The 15,055-nt window shown below is 46.5% G+C and overlaps 1 protein-coding gene across 3 annotated transcripts; it reads right to left on the reverse strand.

The window, feature by feature from the left end:
* Positions 1-754: 754 nt before the first annotated feature.
* LOC105704481 (bone morphogenetic protein receptor type-1B) lies at positions 755-10,863 on the reverse strand. 3 transcript variants are annotated; one of them, XM_012433731.2, is made up of 4 exons: positions 10,726-10,863; positions 2,497-3,496; positions 2,095-2,410; positions 755-1,903 (listed from the first exon to the last, which is right to left on the reverse strand). In XM_012433731.2, exons 1-4 carry the CDS (start codon positions 10,811-10,813, stop codon positions 1,775-1,777), a joined length of 1,533 nt encoding a protein of 510 aa, XP_012289154.1. In that variant the 5' UTR covers positions 10,814-10,863; the 3' UTR covers positions 755-1,774. The 3 variants fall into 3 exon arrangements, with proteins under 3 accessions (XP_012289154.1, XP_012289156.1, XP_012289155.1); XM_012433733.2 differs by lacking the exon at positions 10,726-10,863 and adding an exon at positions 4,876-5,668; XM_012433732.2 differs by lacking the exon at positions 10,726-10,863 and adding an exon at positions 3,673-4,821.
* Positions 10,864-15,055: the final 4,192 nt, after the last annotated feature.

The raw sequence follows: 15,055 nt of genomic DNA on the forward strand, positions 1-15,055 counted from the left end.
TCGACGCGAGTCACTGTGTCGCCATCTTGACAACTACGAAAACCCTAGAACTTTCCGTTGGGCCGCGACGCGGTATCGTATTAAAAAGTCTCAAAAATAAGGGGAATCCACCTGTAACTGCATAGTGATTTTCCTTAACAAGCATTGAAAAATGAATGTTCGTTAAGAAAAATTATACCTTAGGGTGAAATAAATTATTGAACTATCTAGAAGTTTATTTTATGGTGGCAGCACTGCAGCCGGCATTTCTCTGATTCCCAGAATGCAGCGCGATGTTTAGCGTATTTTCTTTTTTTCCCAGAATTCCAAAGCATACGTAGACTGTTGTTACGTTTTCCTCACGATTTTAGGTTATTCGTGGAACTATACTAGTACTCATTTTCGTTAGCGACTGCGGCTGTCGTGTGTCACGTAGTTCCTTTATGAGAAATAAATGACACGTTTTCTACATAAGACCATCCGGCAATAGGCGCGATTGTTTATCGATTTTACCTGCAGGGAACAATTCTGATTGGCTCGTTCGAGCCATGCGCAATGAGTTGGTTCCCTCGTTTTATTTTAACCTATGAATCATCGTGAAGGTTGCGGCTGGGGATAATGCGTGCTCTTGATTTTTGCATTTATAGGTTATCTCAGTGATTGAGTACTTTATGACATTAGAGGTCTTCACCGATGGTGCTTAGCGCACGTAACGAATTTATTAAAGCAAGATCGAATAAATGAAAGTTAGATAACATTAAGACAATGCGACACGTGGAAAAGATGATATCGTTTAATACTCATTAAAAATATAAATTTCATTATTTTCTCAATCGAATAGCCGTTAGGTACAATTTCGTAATAGTATAATTACAATCAGGCCTCTTAGAGAAGAGCTAGGATAATATTTAACAATAGCTCCAGAGGGAGCTTTAGGCTATAACACAACGATCTCGAGTCAACGACCGAGAGCCCAGCTTCAAGTACTTTTTACATATCGCTTCAACAATTACACCTCCTTAACGGTTCATGAAGATAATAGAAGATATGCCAAATTATTTTTTTCCGTTAAAGGATTGGCCAAAAAGGAAACAATGCCTAGTGAATAATGATAAAGATTACTCCTTGATAAACGGAATAACTTCATCAACTTACACATGCTTTTTGTCTCTGAATGAGCATTTCAAGGCTAAGGATCGACTGGCGATTGTTAAAGGATCCCAATAAAATGAAAGCCTTATTTGATTCAAGCATTACAAGCACCTGGAAACACTATTTGAAATTTGAAATCATCCTGCCACGCTTCAAGGTTTTATCTTCTAGAATATAACTTCATTCCTTGGTCAGCCCTAAGTAGTAGCCTTTTTGTAATATATTTAACAAAAGTTCTTTACAATACAACGAGGTGAGGCAACCCAATGAGACATTTTTATTGCGACTACATGATAAATAATTTAATTACTTTCCCAAGATAAGTGTAATTAAATTAAATTTCATTTCTGGTTGTTTCACGAAATCGCCTCAACACCCGAGCTTAAAAAAGAAAAGAAAAGAAAAAAAAGAAAAACAAAAATTATTCGATTCGCAGTGATTCTCTCGATCATTCACTCACCGGACACACACAAGCATCATTCGTACTCATTTACAAATTTCAGTACTCAGTCTTCGGGCTGCAGTCTGCGATTAAGTCTATGTACACCGGAGAGGGGCGAGTATTTACAAGGGTGGGATACATTACGTCCAACCAGGAGTTTTTGAAACAAAAATTAACGATTCTCGGACTTCTCTTCGAGCACTACACGATCTTGATGGCATTGTCAATGTGTAATTTCGACATAGTCTTCTTTACTCGAAGAGCTGTCAAGCGGACTGCAGGATTTCCGTGCCAGCACTCCGTCATGAGCTTACTGAGAGCAAAGAGTACCTGTAAGAAAAAGCATAGAATAATTACTAAGGCAAGTACAAAATGGAAAAAGAAATTAAATCCTGATATTGACTGATTGTTGAAACTTGTCAGATGGGAAGATTCATTAACATTGTATAGAAAAAATCTTTGCCAGTAACGAATGGTTGTGATGTTTTAATTATCATTTTAAATTTCATGAAAGAACTTACTGGATCGTTCTCCCATCTCGCAGGCACGATCGGCCGCAACCTCTTTACGCAGACTGCCAAGCGCATGTCTTCAAAGTCTGGATCACTGGGCACTGCATCGTGGTACGGAAGGGCATAAGGTTCTGCAGTGCTAACCTTTCCACCAGTGACGCACCTCCTGCAGACTTCCCAGAGTACCAAACCAACGGAGTACATATCTGCCATTTTAAAGGAATCAAACGAGGAGGTGTTCAGGGTTTCATCTAATACCTCCGGTGCCATGTATCGGCGTGTCCCAACTCGTGTATTCGGTGCTATATCTATTTCTCCGCTTTCACTGTGAACAAAACAATGACATTATTACCTTATAATTATAAGTCATAAATTTAAGAGGAAAATCAAATAAATTAATGTATACCATACCTTATGAAGCGTACGGCAAGACCAAAATCAGCAATTGCACATTCTCCGTTCCTCTTCACCAGAATATTCCTGCTCTTGATGTCCCGATGAGCAATCGCGGGTTTGCCCCGAGTTCCAAAGATCTCAGTGTGCAGGTGCGCAACACCAGAAGCAATTGAGGAACAAATGGCCAGAAGTGCAGGATGATCTAGTACAGTGGTCTGCAAGTAATCATGTAGAGATCCCCTTTCATGGTAGTCCGTAATGAGGAGCATTTGAGTCCAGGAACCAGTGCCCTTAATATCCGCAGCAATAAAGCCCAAGATATTGTCATGCCTCATGAGAACGGTTTGGTAGATCTCGGTCTCCCGGAACCATGAGGCCTCTTCAAGAGTGAAGAATACTTTGACGGCAACCTTCTCTCCTCTCCACCTGGCAAGCCAGACTTCTCCATACCGACCCCTGCCTACACACTGAGATAGAGCAAGCTGCTTGGCAATGGTGCGCTGTACAAGAAGTGGCAATCCAGAGCCCGAGCCACTGCTTTGATCGATCAAATCTTTCAGTGTACCCTGTGAAGGTACGAGACAAGGGCCTCTCTCTTTTCTGCGGTATCGATGATACACAACCACTGTGGCGATCGAGAAGACCGTCAAACATACTGATAGCGAAGCTGCCAAGACAATCAATGGTGCTCCAGAAGCTATCGCTATGGGATCCGGCGGTACCGTAGGACGAGGCTTGTACATTGGAAATATATCCTTGTTACAAAGAGCCGTGTCATTGCAGCATATTATGTTCTTGCCCTGAAGATGAGGTACCAGGTAACCTTTACACTGCATGAAGCCCTGCTCGTCGGGGGGTAAACAGCCAAAAGAGAATTCTGGTATGTACTCCCCAGCCTCTGCGTCCCAGACTTCCTCGACTGCGCTGAAGCAATGACCTCCGGGTCTTCCCTCACAGGTCCCATTTTGGCGATCGTCCGGACAGTGGCCTTCGCAATAACAAGTGATGCCCAGAGCTGCAACAGAGATCACAATCTCAATTTTTCATCCCAGAAGTTCTATCTAGGTTATGTTACATTGCCATCTAGGTTAAGTCTCTTTCAAGGGGCGGGAAACAAATCTATTAGTCCCCATTTTTACAACTCAGTATTGTGCACAACTATTAAAAGATTTCTTGTAGGTCAGTAATAACCTGCACGATAAATATTTGAAAACATTCCAGATCCGTATCTCGAGTTGTCGTCAAAAAGCGCAGCCACTTCGACAGGTTCCCGAGCAGGGGGAGGAGCTTTATCAAATTCCGCTTTCACCGGTCGCGGCGGATGCGGAATCGCGGCAGGTTACCCTAATGGATTTGCGAATGGACCCGATTAAAATCCCGATTACACGCGTTGTGCAACAATGACCGCGTCATTGAGCCTCCGTAAAAGGAGATGATTCTTGCCGAGCTACGTGGGAATGGGGTTCCCCGTATCGTCCAATGACTGCGTCAATCGTATTCCACTGATTCGTCATCCTGTAGTACGTAAAAAGGAAAAATCCTCTACATTCATCTCCAACCAGCGACATAAACTCAGGGTCTTAATTCTCCTGCTTCACAACGGAGTAAACTGCCTCTTGCATCTGTTCTTTTCTTAAATAAAACGTGACGAGGGGAGGAAAAAGAGATTCCTTGAAGGTTCTTTTTCTCCAGGTCTTGTTAAAACGTTCGCCAGTTTGCCAGACCAGATCCGTCAACGTAAGAGAGTGGCGAACGACCTTTCGAGACCAGATCTTACGAAGCACCTATACGCAGAGACAGAGTGGGTGGACAAGACCTGCGTCCCACGACAAATCGCAAGAACAAGGTGCGCCGATCGTCCTGAAATCTTGGGATCGGTGACCGTCGCTTCCGGTGTCGGATGACCCGAAAAAAGGAAGTGGAATTAAATAGAAACCACCACAATCAGGATCGAGCCGCACCGTTTCCTCTTTCGATTAATTTACCTACTACATATACATTTAGGAGAAGAATGATGGCCCATAGAGAGGACAAAACTTCCTGTTCTTGGTGTTACGTAATATTTCATTCCAAGAACATCCGTTCACGCGTCGACTGCATGCGTGGTATACCAGCAATAACCCTATAATCTAGAGAAAAAGCTCGACTGAGTTTCGCGCCAAATCCATTTAGCACGTGCGCGCTCAACCGAGTCTCTATACTCGCGGGAAGGAAATCCTGTACACCGTACAACGTAAATCTCGATTTTGACCGTGACACGATGATTCTACCGTAAACCATTTAGTATATTTAGTATGCAAGTGCTTTATGGTGAGTCTAGGAGCGCATCAACGTCTATCCGAACGTCTCAACGTGCAAAAATGCGAGATGCAACTCAAGTCGACGATACGTTACCGCAATCGCAGTTAGAGGCGCACGTACAGAGAAGAGAGATCAGAAGCAGGGTGCACACGCTCCGGGCGCGTTATCTGTTCTGCCACACATATTACTCCCTCGCTTCTATTTTACGATGACCGCACTATTTATAACCACCGAATATCTGAGTGATGGATCTACGGTACCATCTCGCGGTTCTTGCCAGTTCCAAAGCATCTCGCATCTCTAGCCGAGCTTTAACAGGGCCGGAATGACCAGCTCTCCCAAGAATGCGGGGAAAACGAAGGAAACGATTTCCGCGAATCTTCCTAGTCTCTTTTTAACCGACAGACAGGCCTTGAGTCGAACCGGCAAGGTCCCCCGTAATGCTTGGTAATTATCCCCGTAGGAAATAAAAATTGACCGGTTCAGACAAGACCTCGTTTCGCCCGGGAGGAGAGGAAAAGAAAGAATGAAAAATCGGAAGACCAAGGGGCTTCCGTAATTCCGGGGAGGGGTTAATTTTTCCTTTATTCCTTCGTTCCGCCCGCCGAGAGATTCGGCGACGATAAGGCCGCGTTGAGGTAGGGCGGAGAATAAAATAACGTTTTGGATTATGACCCGCGTGTTGAGCAAGTACAAAAGGCGCTTGTACGAGGTCCGTAGTTTTCCGCCGATAATCGGCCTCGGGCCGAGACTTTAATCGGCAACATCGGGACTGGACGTGTGATGAAATCTACGGTCGCCGAAGATCAGGCCAAACACCGTCGGTAAAAATCCCATATCCCCGGCAGTCTGACGCCAACTGACCGAAAACCCGCGTGAAACCCGCGATCAAACGACGCAGTATCTGTTCTCGCCGATATGGATAGTGCGACTAATCACTGGGAGGGATTTCAGACAAGACCGAGTGCTATCTCGCCGCGGAATAGGAGAATTACGACACGTTCCGAGGGAATTATCGCGTTATTTATGTTTATCCCGCCCCTGTATTTATATTTATACTTATCGCGGCCACGAGTGGCCCGAACGGGGCCTAAGGCTCTGGTTGAGGGCCACTGGCTCTGCTCCGAAGTGACGCGCGGAACTCGCCACGTGATTGGCCACGTTCCACCTCGATTATTTCGCGAATCCCAATTCCCACGAAATTTTGTAAAACGGATTTTTGATTCACTTTTTCACAAGGTGTATACTGGAAATGAGAATTTCAATAATGGAGCAACGCGTTGGGTCCAGTTTGCGACTTTTTCTGCATCGCGCGCGGTTCAGCGAAAAGTTAGTCGAAAGGAGCGCTAAGTAAAGTTGGACCGATGCCTTCGAAATCGGGCCTACCAATGTGAAATAGGAGAATCACGATGGAGACGATCAAAAGTCGGAGAAGGACCGGCTTATCGAGGCCGGAGGGGCCGATTTCTTCGGGATATCCAGTCTCGGGGCTCTTTTGCCGAGTGGCGAACGCGCGGCGCCATAATCTGTGCTCCAATCGGCTTCGTCGGTGATCTTCCAAAAGAGGAGTGAAAGAGCACCTGTTCCCTTTCGGATTGCCGAAAGTGGCGGCGAGAGGGAAAATCTCTCCCTTTAACGGCAAGAACGTTCCGGATTACGTCACGCTCGCGAGTACCACCATTATCCGGAGATGTGATCGATCTCCGCAATAGTGCGCGCATTCCCCAGGGGCTAATTTCTCGGAACGCCGCTCGATCTTACGATTAATTATGGAAATATTATTTGATTAGATGAAATATAAAATCGTGTAGATTTTTACACACATACTATTTCGAAGGAAGACATCAGTTTTGGAACAATGTACATGCATGACGCAGAGCAGTATATACTATAACGATTGGCAACATATCTGACATATTATCAGGTTTTTAATAAGATGAATGTATCAACGTATTTGGCAAAAACAGTTGATTTCCATTTTTTATAAAGAAACAACGATTCGAACTATTTTTGTAATTGAAAATGGAAACAAGAATGTATTTGGCAAAGTTTTTTTTACACCTTAGGTGTTCTTGATTACGAAAACCGGACGACGGACAAAAGATTTCGAGGTTAGGTTGGCTCGAGCCTCCATCGGTCCCGGCAACGCCGGCAACTCCGCGGCGACATTTGCGGGGCATTTCTCAGGGAGACGCGGTCCTTTTTCCCCGTCTCGAAGGAACTCTCGGTGCAGAATGCCGCGCCCCTCCGAAATAAATCGCGCGCGACGACGAAAGGCAGCCCAACCTTCGGGACAACTTTGCGCAGACGGAGGAAGAGGGAGACATGCAGACGCGAAGTTGACCTAACCTGAAGGGACCAAGCCGCGCGTGTACCGCTAATGGTGCTCGCGAGTGCACTTACTTTTCTCATTAAGCAGGGACCCATCTCGTGCGACAAATCCGCGAGCAAATTGCGATACCCCTCACGTACAAAAATATTTGCTCGAATCGATACAATTCTTGTTGCTTCAACCTTAGAACATGGTTATACGGACAACCAAATATTTGGTTGACGCGATAAATTTCTTTGGATGATAACTGTTGGTTGGCTGCATCAAATATTGTGGTAGCGCACTCCAGATATGAAAGAGATTCGGTACGTTTAATCGAAATATCTTCACTATCGATTAAAATATCTTATACGATTAGCGAAACGATTTAACCAAGGCACTTTGGTTGATCCAAGAAAACGGGTTCGGTCAAGTAAACCACATTCGATTCACTCAACCATAACGTTTCCTGAAATTAACCAAGTGCAGTCTATGAAAGGATTTTGCTCAGTGAAGCAATTTTTCATTATGCGTGCTCTTTCGATATTTTTTTCATCAAATACTCTTTTCTCCACTATTCACATAATAATCAGATTTATACAATAGTGTATATACAACCATAGGATTGTACCAACAAAAATCGTATCAATTGAACCGAACATTTTTTTTTGCGGAAAACAGTAGGCTCTAGTATTAATAAAAAATTGTGGAAAACATCATTGTGGGGTCCAAAAAGGGAAATGAAATTAATCTTCCGGCTTCGATCTCGTCTATCCGAGGGCCCAATCGGTACCATGGTGTACCGATGGCAGCAAAGTGGTCCGAGATACCGAGCGCCAATAAAAGTGACATTATGGGAGTACAATATGGAAAACGCTCAAATCGAGTACACTCTCTTGACTAATAATCTCGACGGATTGAAAAATATAAGTGAAATTAATCTTTCGACTGCGATCTCGACGGTCTCACGGTCCCATCGGTGCCATGATGTACCGATGGCAGCAAAGTGGTCCGAGATACCGAGCGCCAATAAAAGTGACGCCACGCGAGTACAATGCCGGACACGCGCAAAGGCCACCTCGCGCTCGCGCGATTAATCGCCCTCGCCGTTTCTGCCGATCGCGAGGGAGTGTTTCTTCGGTGAAACCTCGCCAAGTCCGATGAAGATTTGTGATATATACCCGCGAGCCGATGACAATGCAACGCGTCGGGGGCAATTAGCGCGTGCCGGAGGATCTCAAGATCCGATGCGCCGTGACGATCGGTGAAATACGCCGTCGAGGCCGCTCGACGGCATTATTTGCAATTACTCTTGTACAGTCTTATTCACGATCTCGTGGGGTATATTCAACCACAGTCTGCTGCAAACGTAAGGTAATCTTCATTCGCGATTTAATTTAAGGAGTAAATCAGCGCATTGGCAATATGGCGTCGTAGCGTCGAAGAGATCGAGAGCGTCGACGAGGCGCACTTATTGTTTTACTGGTAATGCCCGGTAATAATTGACGTTCAATTGTCGATCCGTCTCGTCTCGTCGAGGGAGTTGCGATGAATCGTGACAACGAGCGGTTCAATGTCAAAAGGGAAATGGAAGAGGACACGCCTTCGCTCCCCGGCATGCGATAAACGGTTTACGAGGGCTCATCGGTGCGCGCTATTTTTATTCAATCGCCGATCCTCGAAACGACCCTTAAAGGCAAACGTCGGTTTATCGTAACGTGACGTGACATACGCTTCATCCCCAAACCAAGTCTCTCCGAAGAAGAATTAGCAGCTTCGCCGCAGAGACTTCAACGCGTGTAGCTCTTTAGGGTCGACTTCGACAAATTGTTCTATAAACTAGTTGCGCATATCTAAACCTATATCTCATTGCGCTTTCTGAAAAGTCCTGCGGCACTAACGACACAATTTAAAAAATTATTCTTACTAATTAATACTGCAGGCGATAATATATTCCCCATTTCTATTCATGATTGTATATGCCCACCTACGGAACAGCTTTTCGATGCCTTTCATTTAGTGTTCCTCGGATTTCAGAAAATAAACTATAAAATGCTGCAGAACTTTTAGCCAATCCAACAGCTCGTCAAACGATACAATAACATACACTATCGTCTTCGTATTTTTGGATGTACTCATTGGACCAATACCATGTACTAGGATATCCCATAAGTAACATGGCTTCCTTATTTGATTTGATACGAAAATCTGAATTACTTATGGGATGGACAAATACGTTCTAAATCTTACCGAATAATGATTGTACGTTCAAAATTGAGGGAGAAAATCGAGAACCATTTAGGGATGGAGGTAACGTTCTTCGAGGAAGCAAAGAGAGGAACCGATATCCCCTTGTTGGTATTCGAGGCGCCTCTGCGACTCTGGCGAGCACCTCTGATTAATTAACCCCGCAAGAAACCAGACCTGGTTAAGGATCGAAAAGTACACCAGTCGCCGTCGAGGCGGGATATCCCGTGGGATCGGCAGGCTCACGGATCGGAAAGAAACTCGCTTTAACCAAAAGTGACACCATCGAGAGCAAGGAGCGAGTAAACTCGAAACCGGACCGAGGGAAACGGTGGCTGCAAGGCTGCAACTGCCCGACATTGAAACTACACGTTTCCTGGAGTTTTGCGTTGGCATCAAACCATGGGGGGGCTCTATAAAGAAACGGCGAGTCAGCGTACTCTTAGAAGTGCACGCGAAGAAAAAATAATCACGGCTTTTACGAAAAGAACACGAGTTTGTACTTGCATAGGTGGAACGATAAGCAGGTGTATCTCTACGCCGGTTAAAATAAACGCATGCTACAAGCTCAAGTGGGTTTCCGCCGTGACAGATTTAAGATAAACACGGCGATAAAATCGCACCCAGTCGATTTAAATCCCAGAGCCTCGCGAGGCCGAGCGTGGGCTCGTAATTTCCAAATTTTCCATATTTTCGGCATCAACACCAGACCCGTGGAGGTAGAGAGCGATTCGTTACTACGATCTTTCAAAAAACTCATTCCAAGTCGGAAACAAAATCGGATATAAACAAAGATAACTCCACGTTGGCAAAAGTTCTACACGAGATCGTTTACCTCTACGGTACGGATATGCAGTAACGATGGAACCAACGAACTCCACTAAAATGCACGCAAACTGATCGATAAGAAACATCGTCCGTTTTGGCCGGATATTCCGGGTACGAAGAAACAAGGAAAGAGGGGAAAAAGAACGTGGCCGAAAGACCGCATTCCCGTACCGCACGTCCCACCTAGCGACAAAACACGGGTCCGAATCCCACCCTTCGCGGCGCCTCCTCCCGGGCGAAAAACTCGCACGTCCGTCGCGGCGGGTCCCGAGCAACCCTTCCCTCTAGAGCAACGTCTGGAGATCGCGATCCGTCGCACGAGTCCAGGATCTGGCCATCTGTGCGACAGAAGGCGAGCAAGCGGACACCAACTCTCGGTTGGTTTCTCTCCTCCTCCTCCTCGCTGGCTCCGACTCGGTCCGTCTCTCTCTCGTCGCGGCGAGCTCCGGCTCGCACTTAAAACTAGGTATCGGACGGTCCGGCAGGGTGTACAGCATCCCCGGGTTAGCTCCTCGGCGCGGACCGGCGCGTCGGGAGGCCCCTGCGGGTCGACTTACCGCCGAGAGTCCTCGCGATAAAGAGCCCCAGGCCGATCCACAGGCCGTATTTACATGGGCGACCCGGGGTAGCGTAGAGCGCAGCCATTTTCTACACTCGGGAGCACATACTTCACTGTGACGTAGAGCGCCGAGGCGTCGTAGCGCAAGGCGCAGGTCGCCGGCGGTTCGGCCGTTTCCGCCGGCGCGGTGGGGCGGCGGCCGAGCGGTGGGGGCGCGCTCGGCAAAGTTCGGCTTCGGCCGCGCGGGAGGGGCCGTCGGGGGCGTCAGCGAAGGCGGGAGAGTGCGACGGCGCCACTGTGCCGCGACGCCGCACCAGCCCAGAGCCCCGAGATCTCCCTCCGCCTCGGTCCCCGGCGCGCCTCTCTCTCGCGCCCGCAGCAGCCCGGTGACGCCATCTTTCTCGGCCCACGAGAGAGAGGGACCGCGCGCGCTCTTCTCGCCAGCCGCTGCGCCCGAAACTATGCGCGTCTAAGCGTCGCCGGGGAAACCGGAGCCCCCAGGGATCTCTTTTCTTTTCCCGAGCCGAGGGCGCCCGAGAGCACTCTCGCTCTCCGTCGACCCTGGCCGCCGCAGCCGCCGAAACGGGGTCCTGAGCACCTTTCTTTCCTTTTTCTTCTCTCCTCGCGAGCGTCGATACTTGCTATTTTCCCTCCGAATCGGCTTCAATCGCGATTTTTCACCTCCCTCTAACGCTACGACGTTAAACTCGACCTTTGAAGAGTCTCCATCCATGTCGAGCGAAATCTCGATTTCCATCGACCGAGTTCAAGAAGCCGAAACGACGCTCTGGACATCTTTCTCCTCTTCTTTCCGTCTCTTTTATGCAAGCACCGTGAACATTAGAGTTTCATATTGAATTTTAACGGTCCCCTTCCTTGTTTAAAAAAATTAATCCAAAGTAATGGTTAATTATATCCGCCATGTTGTTTTAGTTAGTTCTCCTAAAACCGTCCGCTTAGACGCGATTCTCAGCCCGTTCCAGCTCGCTACTTTAGGCAGCGACTGTAATCTAATTTTAACGTGGATCCTCCACGATATGAGGTATCTCCCTCTCCGTCTCGCTTTAAGTGCCCGTAACCTGTTGCATTCCTGCAAGCTCTCGGTGCTAAAGCCGGAGTTAAAGGGACTCCATTGTGTTTTCTGAAATAATCCTCCGGGCCGGTTTTAAGGAAAGCTTTGCGTGGCGCGTCCCTGTAACGCTACACAACCCGCTGTTATAACCATAGACGTAGAATGTATGGACCCCGCACACCCATCTAACCATGAAGACAGCAGAACTGACAGAGAGAAAACAAAGGGACCGATTTTTCACTGTTTCCCTTTTTACGTGTAACGATTGCGCTGCCCATTACAGCGACAGCCTAAGCAACAATAAGAAAGACAGAGAAATAATGAACGGTTCCTCTGTTCGCTCTCTTTCCTTTTCAGTGCCATTTATACCATTTGTATATACTTGTATCAGGTCGAGGAATAAGTTCCCGCCGTTTTAACGTTACGTCATGTTAAAAACGGCGGGAACTTAATCCTCTACATAATAATTCTAAGTGCGCTAAGTGAAAAATCGAAAAAAGAAAAATGTATCCAATACACGTTGCGTTGCGTACATTTAAAAAATGGAACCCGCCGGTTTTCCTGCGCTTCGTTTCCGCCATTTTTAAAAAACCCGCGGCGTCGATTTTCAATCCATCTATGAGTAAGGACATGGAAACGTATATACTTACGTAGTGATTAGAAATAGAGAAAAAGAGGCATTTAGAATTCCAGCGTTTTTTCTCGCCCTTTTAAGAAGACCCAGGAAGCGGAGTCATCGCATGCGTCGTCCAAGGCGCTCTCTCGGAGTGGACTCGAGGTTCGGCATTTCGAATTATCAATTACCTTACGTCACCTCTCTTTCTATGAATAACGCTACGTGGCGTATATCGTGCGTGCGAAACGTAGCCGCAATTTCTGAGAGAGCACACGTGACCGAGATTGATAATACGGGGAAGGCGCACGCGAGCGAGCGAGACGGGAAGAGCGCCACTCACCACGTGTGCGATGATACGTCGCATTCTTCATAGATACTGAGTCTCGTCTTTCTTTTTCCTGAACAATATTCTCCATTCAGTCCTAAAATCGGATACATACCCAATAAACAAAGTGGGGGACTACTCATTGTACCGATATAAAACCGTTGACAGTAATTGCCTACAGTGTGTTGAAAAAAACGTGTTCAACTCGTTTCAATGTCCGCCCCATCAACGAAAAATTCAGCGTTGATATAACGCGTATTCCACGTATATTAAACTATGGTTTTGGTAACATCAACGTGGATTTTAAGTGGAAATTTTTACGCCACTGAAATACCTGTAGTTCGCATGTCCCGTTTCGGAAAGTGAAACATATCTTTTTTTTTCACAGTTAATTACTGCGACAGTCATTTCCGTGTTTTAGTATCGACACAATAGGCACAAACGCTGTCGTTAGTATCAGTACGTTATTCTCTTGACTAATTATTGACGTTTAAAGTGAAATAAAAATAATACTAATAGAAGGGAGTAAAGCCGTCTCGTGGAAGAAAATTTACGAATAACTAGTAGTATCTAGTAATTCTGGTTAACTTATAAGTTTTACATTCAACGCGCGTAGCGGTGACGCACCGAGTTTTTTCGCCTCTGCCGGGGCATCCGAAGTCGCCATTTTGAAGGATTTGCTTGTTTTTATGTTAATCCGCGGATCCAAAACCAGAACTGTCAGTCGCCCGACGGTTATTCGGGGTATCTAAGAGGTTGTCAAGAGACAAACACGAGACGTTCAGGAAAAAAAAAAGTACACACAGCGGATACAATATCATATAGTACGATAACACCTTAGAAGCGAGCTTATTGTTTAAATAATACCCGTGGCGATATAAATGCCTCCCAAGTTGCGTGCAAAACAGAGTATCAGGGAACTCGGTAGAGTTTCGCGCCAAATACTATTACGCATTACGTAACACCTACAAATATACTACGAGTTTCTAAGAGGGCAACGGTAATGTTTACGTATATGTCGCGATACGTGAATGACGCACGCCGATTTCCTTATCGCTATCGTACGTTGGTTCTGGCAATTCGGGTATGTGGGTCGAAGTTGCAGTCGGTGGCGGTCCGATCGAAAGATCGGTTGACGATATCGGCGCATGCGCGGATCTAGGAACGACGACCGGAAGCCAACGGTGGCTCCGGGAATCGGCGAGAGCAAAAACCGGTCGTCGTATTCGATGACCCGAGCCCCTTTATGGGGCCTCCGGAGAATAAAACGAACGGGCTAATTGCTTCGATAAGGCGTGAACGATCCGCGGGAGAAATAAAAGGAGCCACGCGAGAGAGCTGGGACCGCCGCCTTATCAGCGCCGAGCAAGGCGAAACCTTATCGGTCGCTGTCGCCCGGCATGAGAGAATCAACTCCAAGGTGCGCGCAACGTGTTCGGGGGCTCCTTGTAATTAGATACCTGCATCGTACACAGGTCTCCAAAGCGCGTTTACTATCGCATTTTCTAGGCGTTATGGATTGCTAAAAAAACACTGCGCGAGTTACGCCAAGAAACATCAACAATGATACTTCCAGATAGACGGAACGCTCGAATTACGCGATTTATCGCAAATTGGGCCATTTTAAACGAGTTCTCGCAACAATTACTTGACAGTCGCAAGGCACCAAATTGGGCGATTTCTAAATTTCGAACAATTTTACTTGAAAATCTAATCCTATAGCTTAAATTTAACTATCCTATGAGACCACACATCTTCCTTGCACAGTTCCAGAAGATACGGTGCCAATCTGCGTGAATCAAACGCAAACGACGATGATCATGTCCATCTATCTGGGAAGCTGCTGCACCGCGAGAACCGTGGGAATATACGTGTCTCCAAAACAGGAGAAAATTAACGACCCTGTGACGATCACCGCGAACGAGCTCGCACGATCTTCTGGGCTCGGTGCAACTTCCGCTAGTTGGTATAACTGGCTAAACAGCACGTATCTCTAACGTTCAAAGATCGACACGAGATAAATCGTCCAGGACGAGGAGCCTGCTTCGGCTTTTTCCTACTCGGCGTGGACGAGTTTAATTCCTAACAAAAATTAATCCCAGTGGTATTTTCTCTTCGAGAGCGCCATTTTGTTTTCTGCCCCCTCGCGAAGAGGACATATCCCATCACTGGATACGGCTCAACTAAGGTGGTATTTTAATTTTCGGAAAACCTGAGATATTCTCCGCGTATTCGAGAGTAGCCCCTGCCGGAAGAATGGTCGCAAACGAACCGGAAGTTGCGTACCTACTTCTGCAGGCGGCGTTATGAATGGA

Source organism: Orussus abietinus, unplaced genomic scaffold, assembly GCF_000612105.2.
Source record: "Orussus abietinus isolate OABI.00-Male unplaced genomic scaffold, Oabi_2.0 scaffold6, whole genome shotgun sequence".
NCBI classification, from domain to species: domain Eukaryota; kingdom Metazoa; phylum Arthropoda; class Insecta; order Hymenoptera; family Orussidae; genus Orussus; species Orussus abietinus.

Excerpts from the sequence above, each read along its gene's own strand:
- LOC105704481 (XM_012433731.2), bottom strand. The coding sequence starts at position 10,813 with ATGGCTGCGCTCTACGCTACCCCGGGTCGCCCATGTAAATACGGCCTG. Across the intron at positions 3,497-10,725 it reads TATCGCGAGGACTCTCGGCG|CTCTGGGCATCACTTGTTAT; the intron begins GTAAGTCGACCC and ends TCTCTGTTGCAG. Across the intron at positions 1,904-2,094 it reads CGAGATGGGAGAACGATCCA|GTACTCTTTGCTCTCAGTAA; the intron begins GTAAGTTCTTTC and ends TTTTTCTTACAG.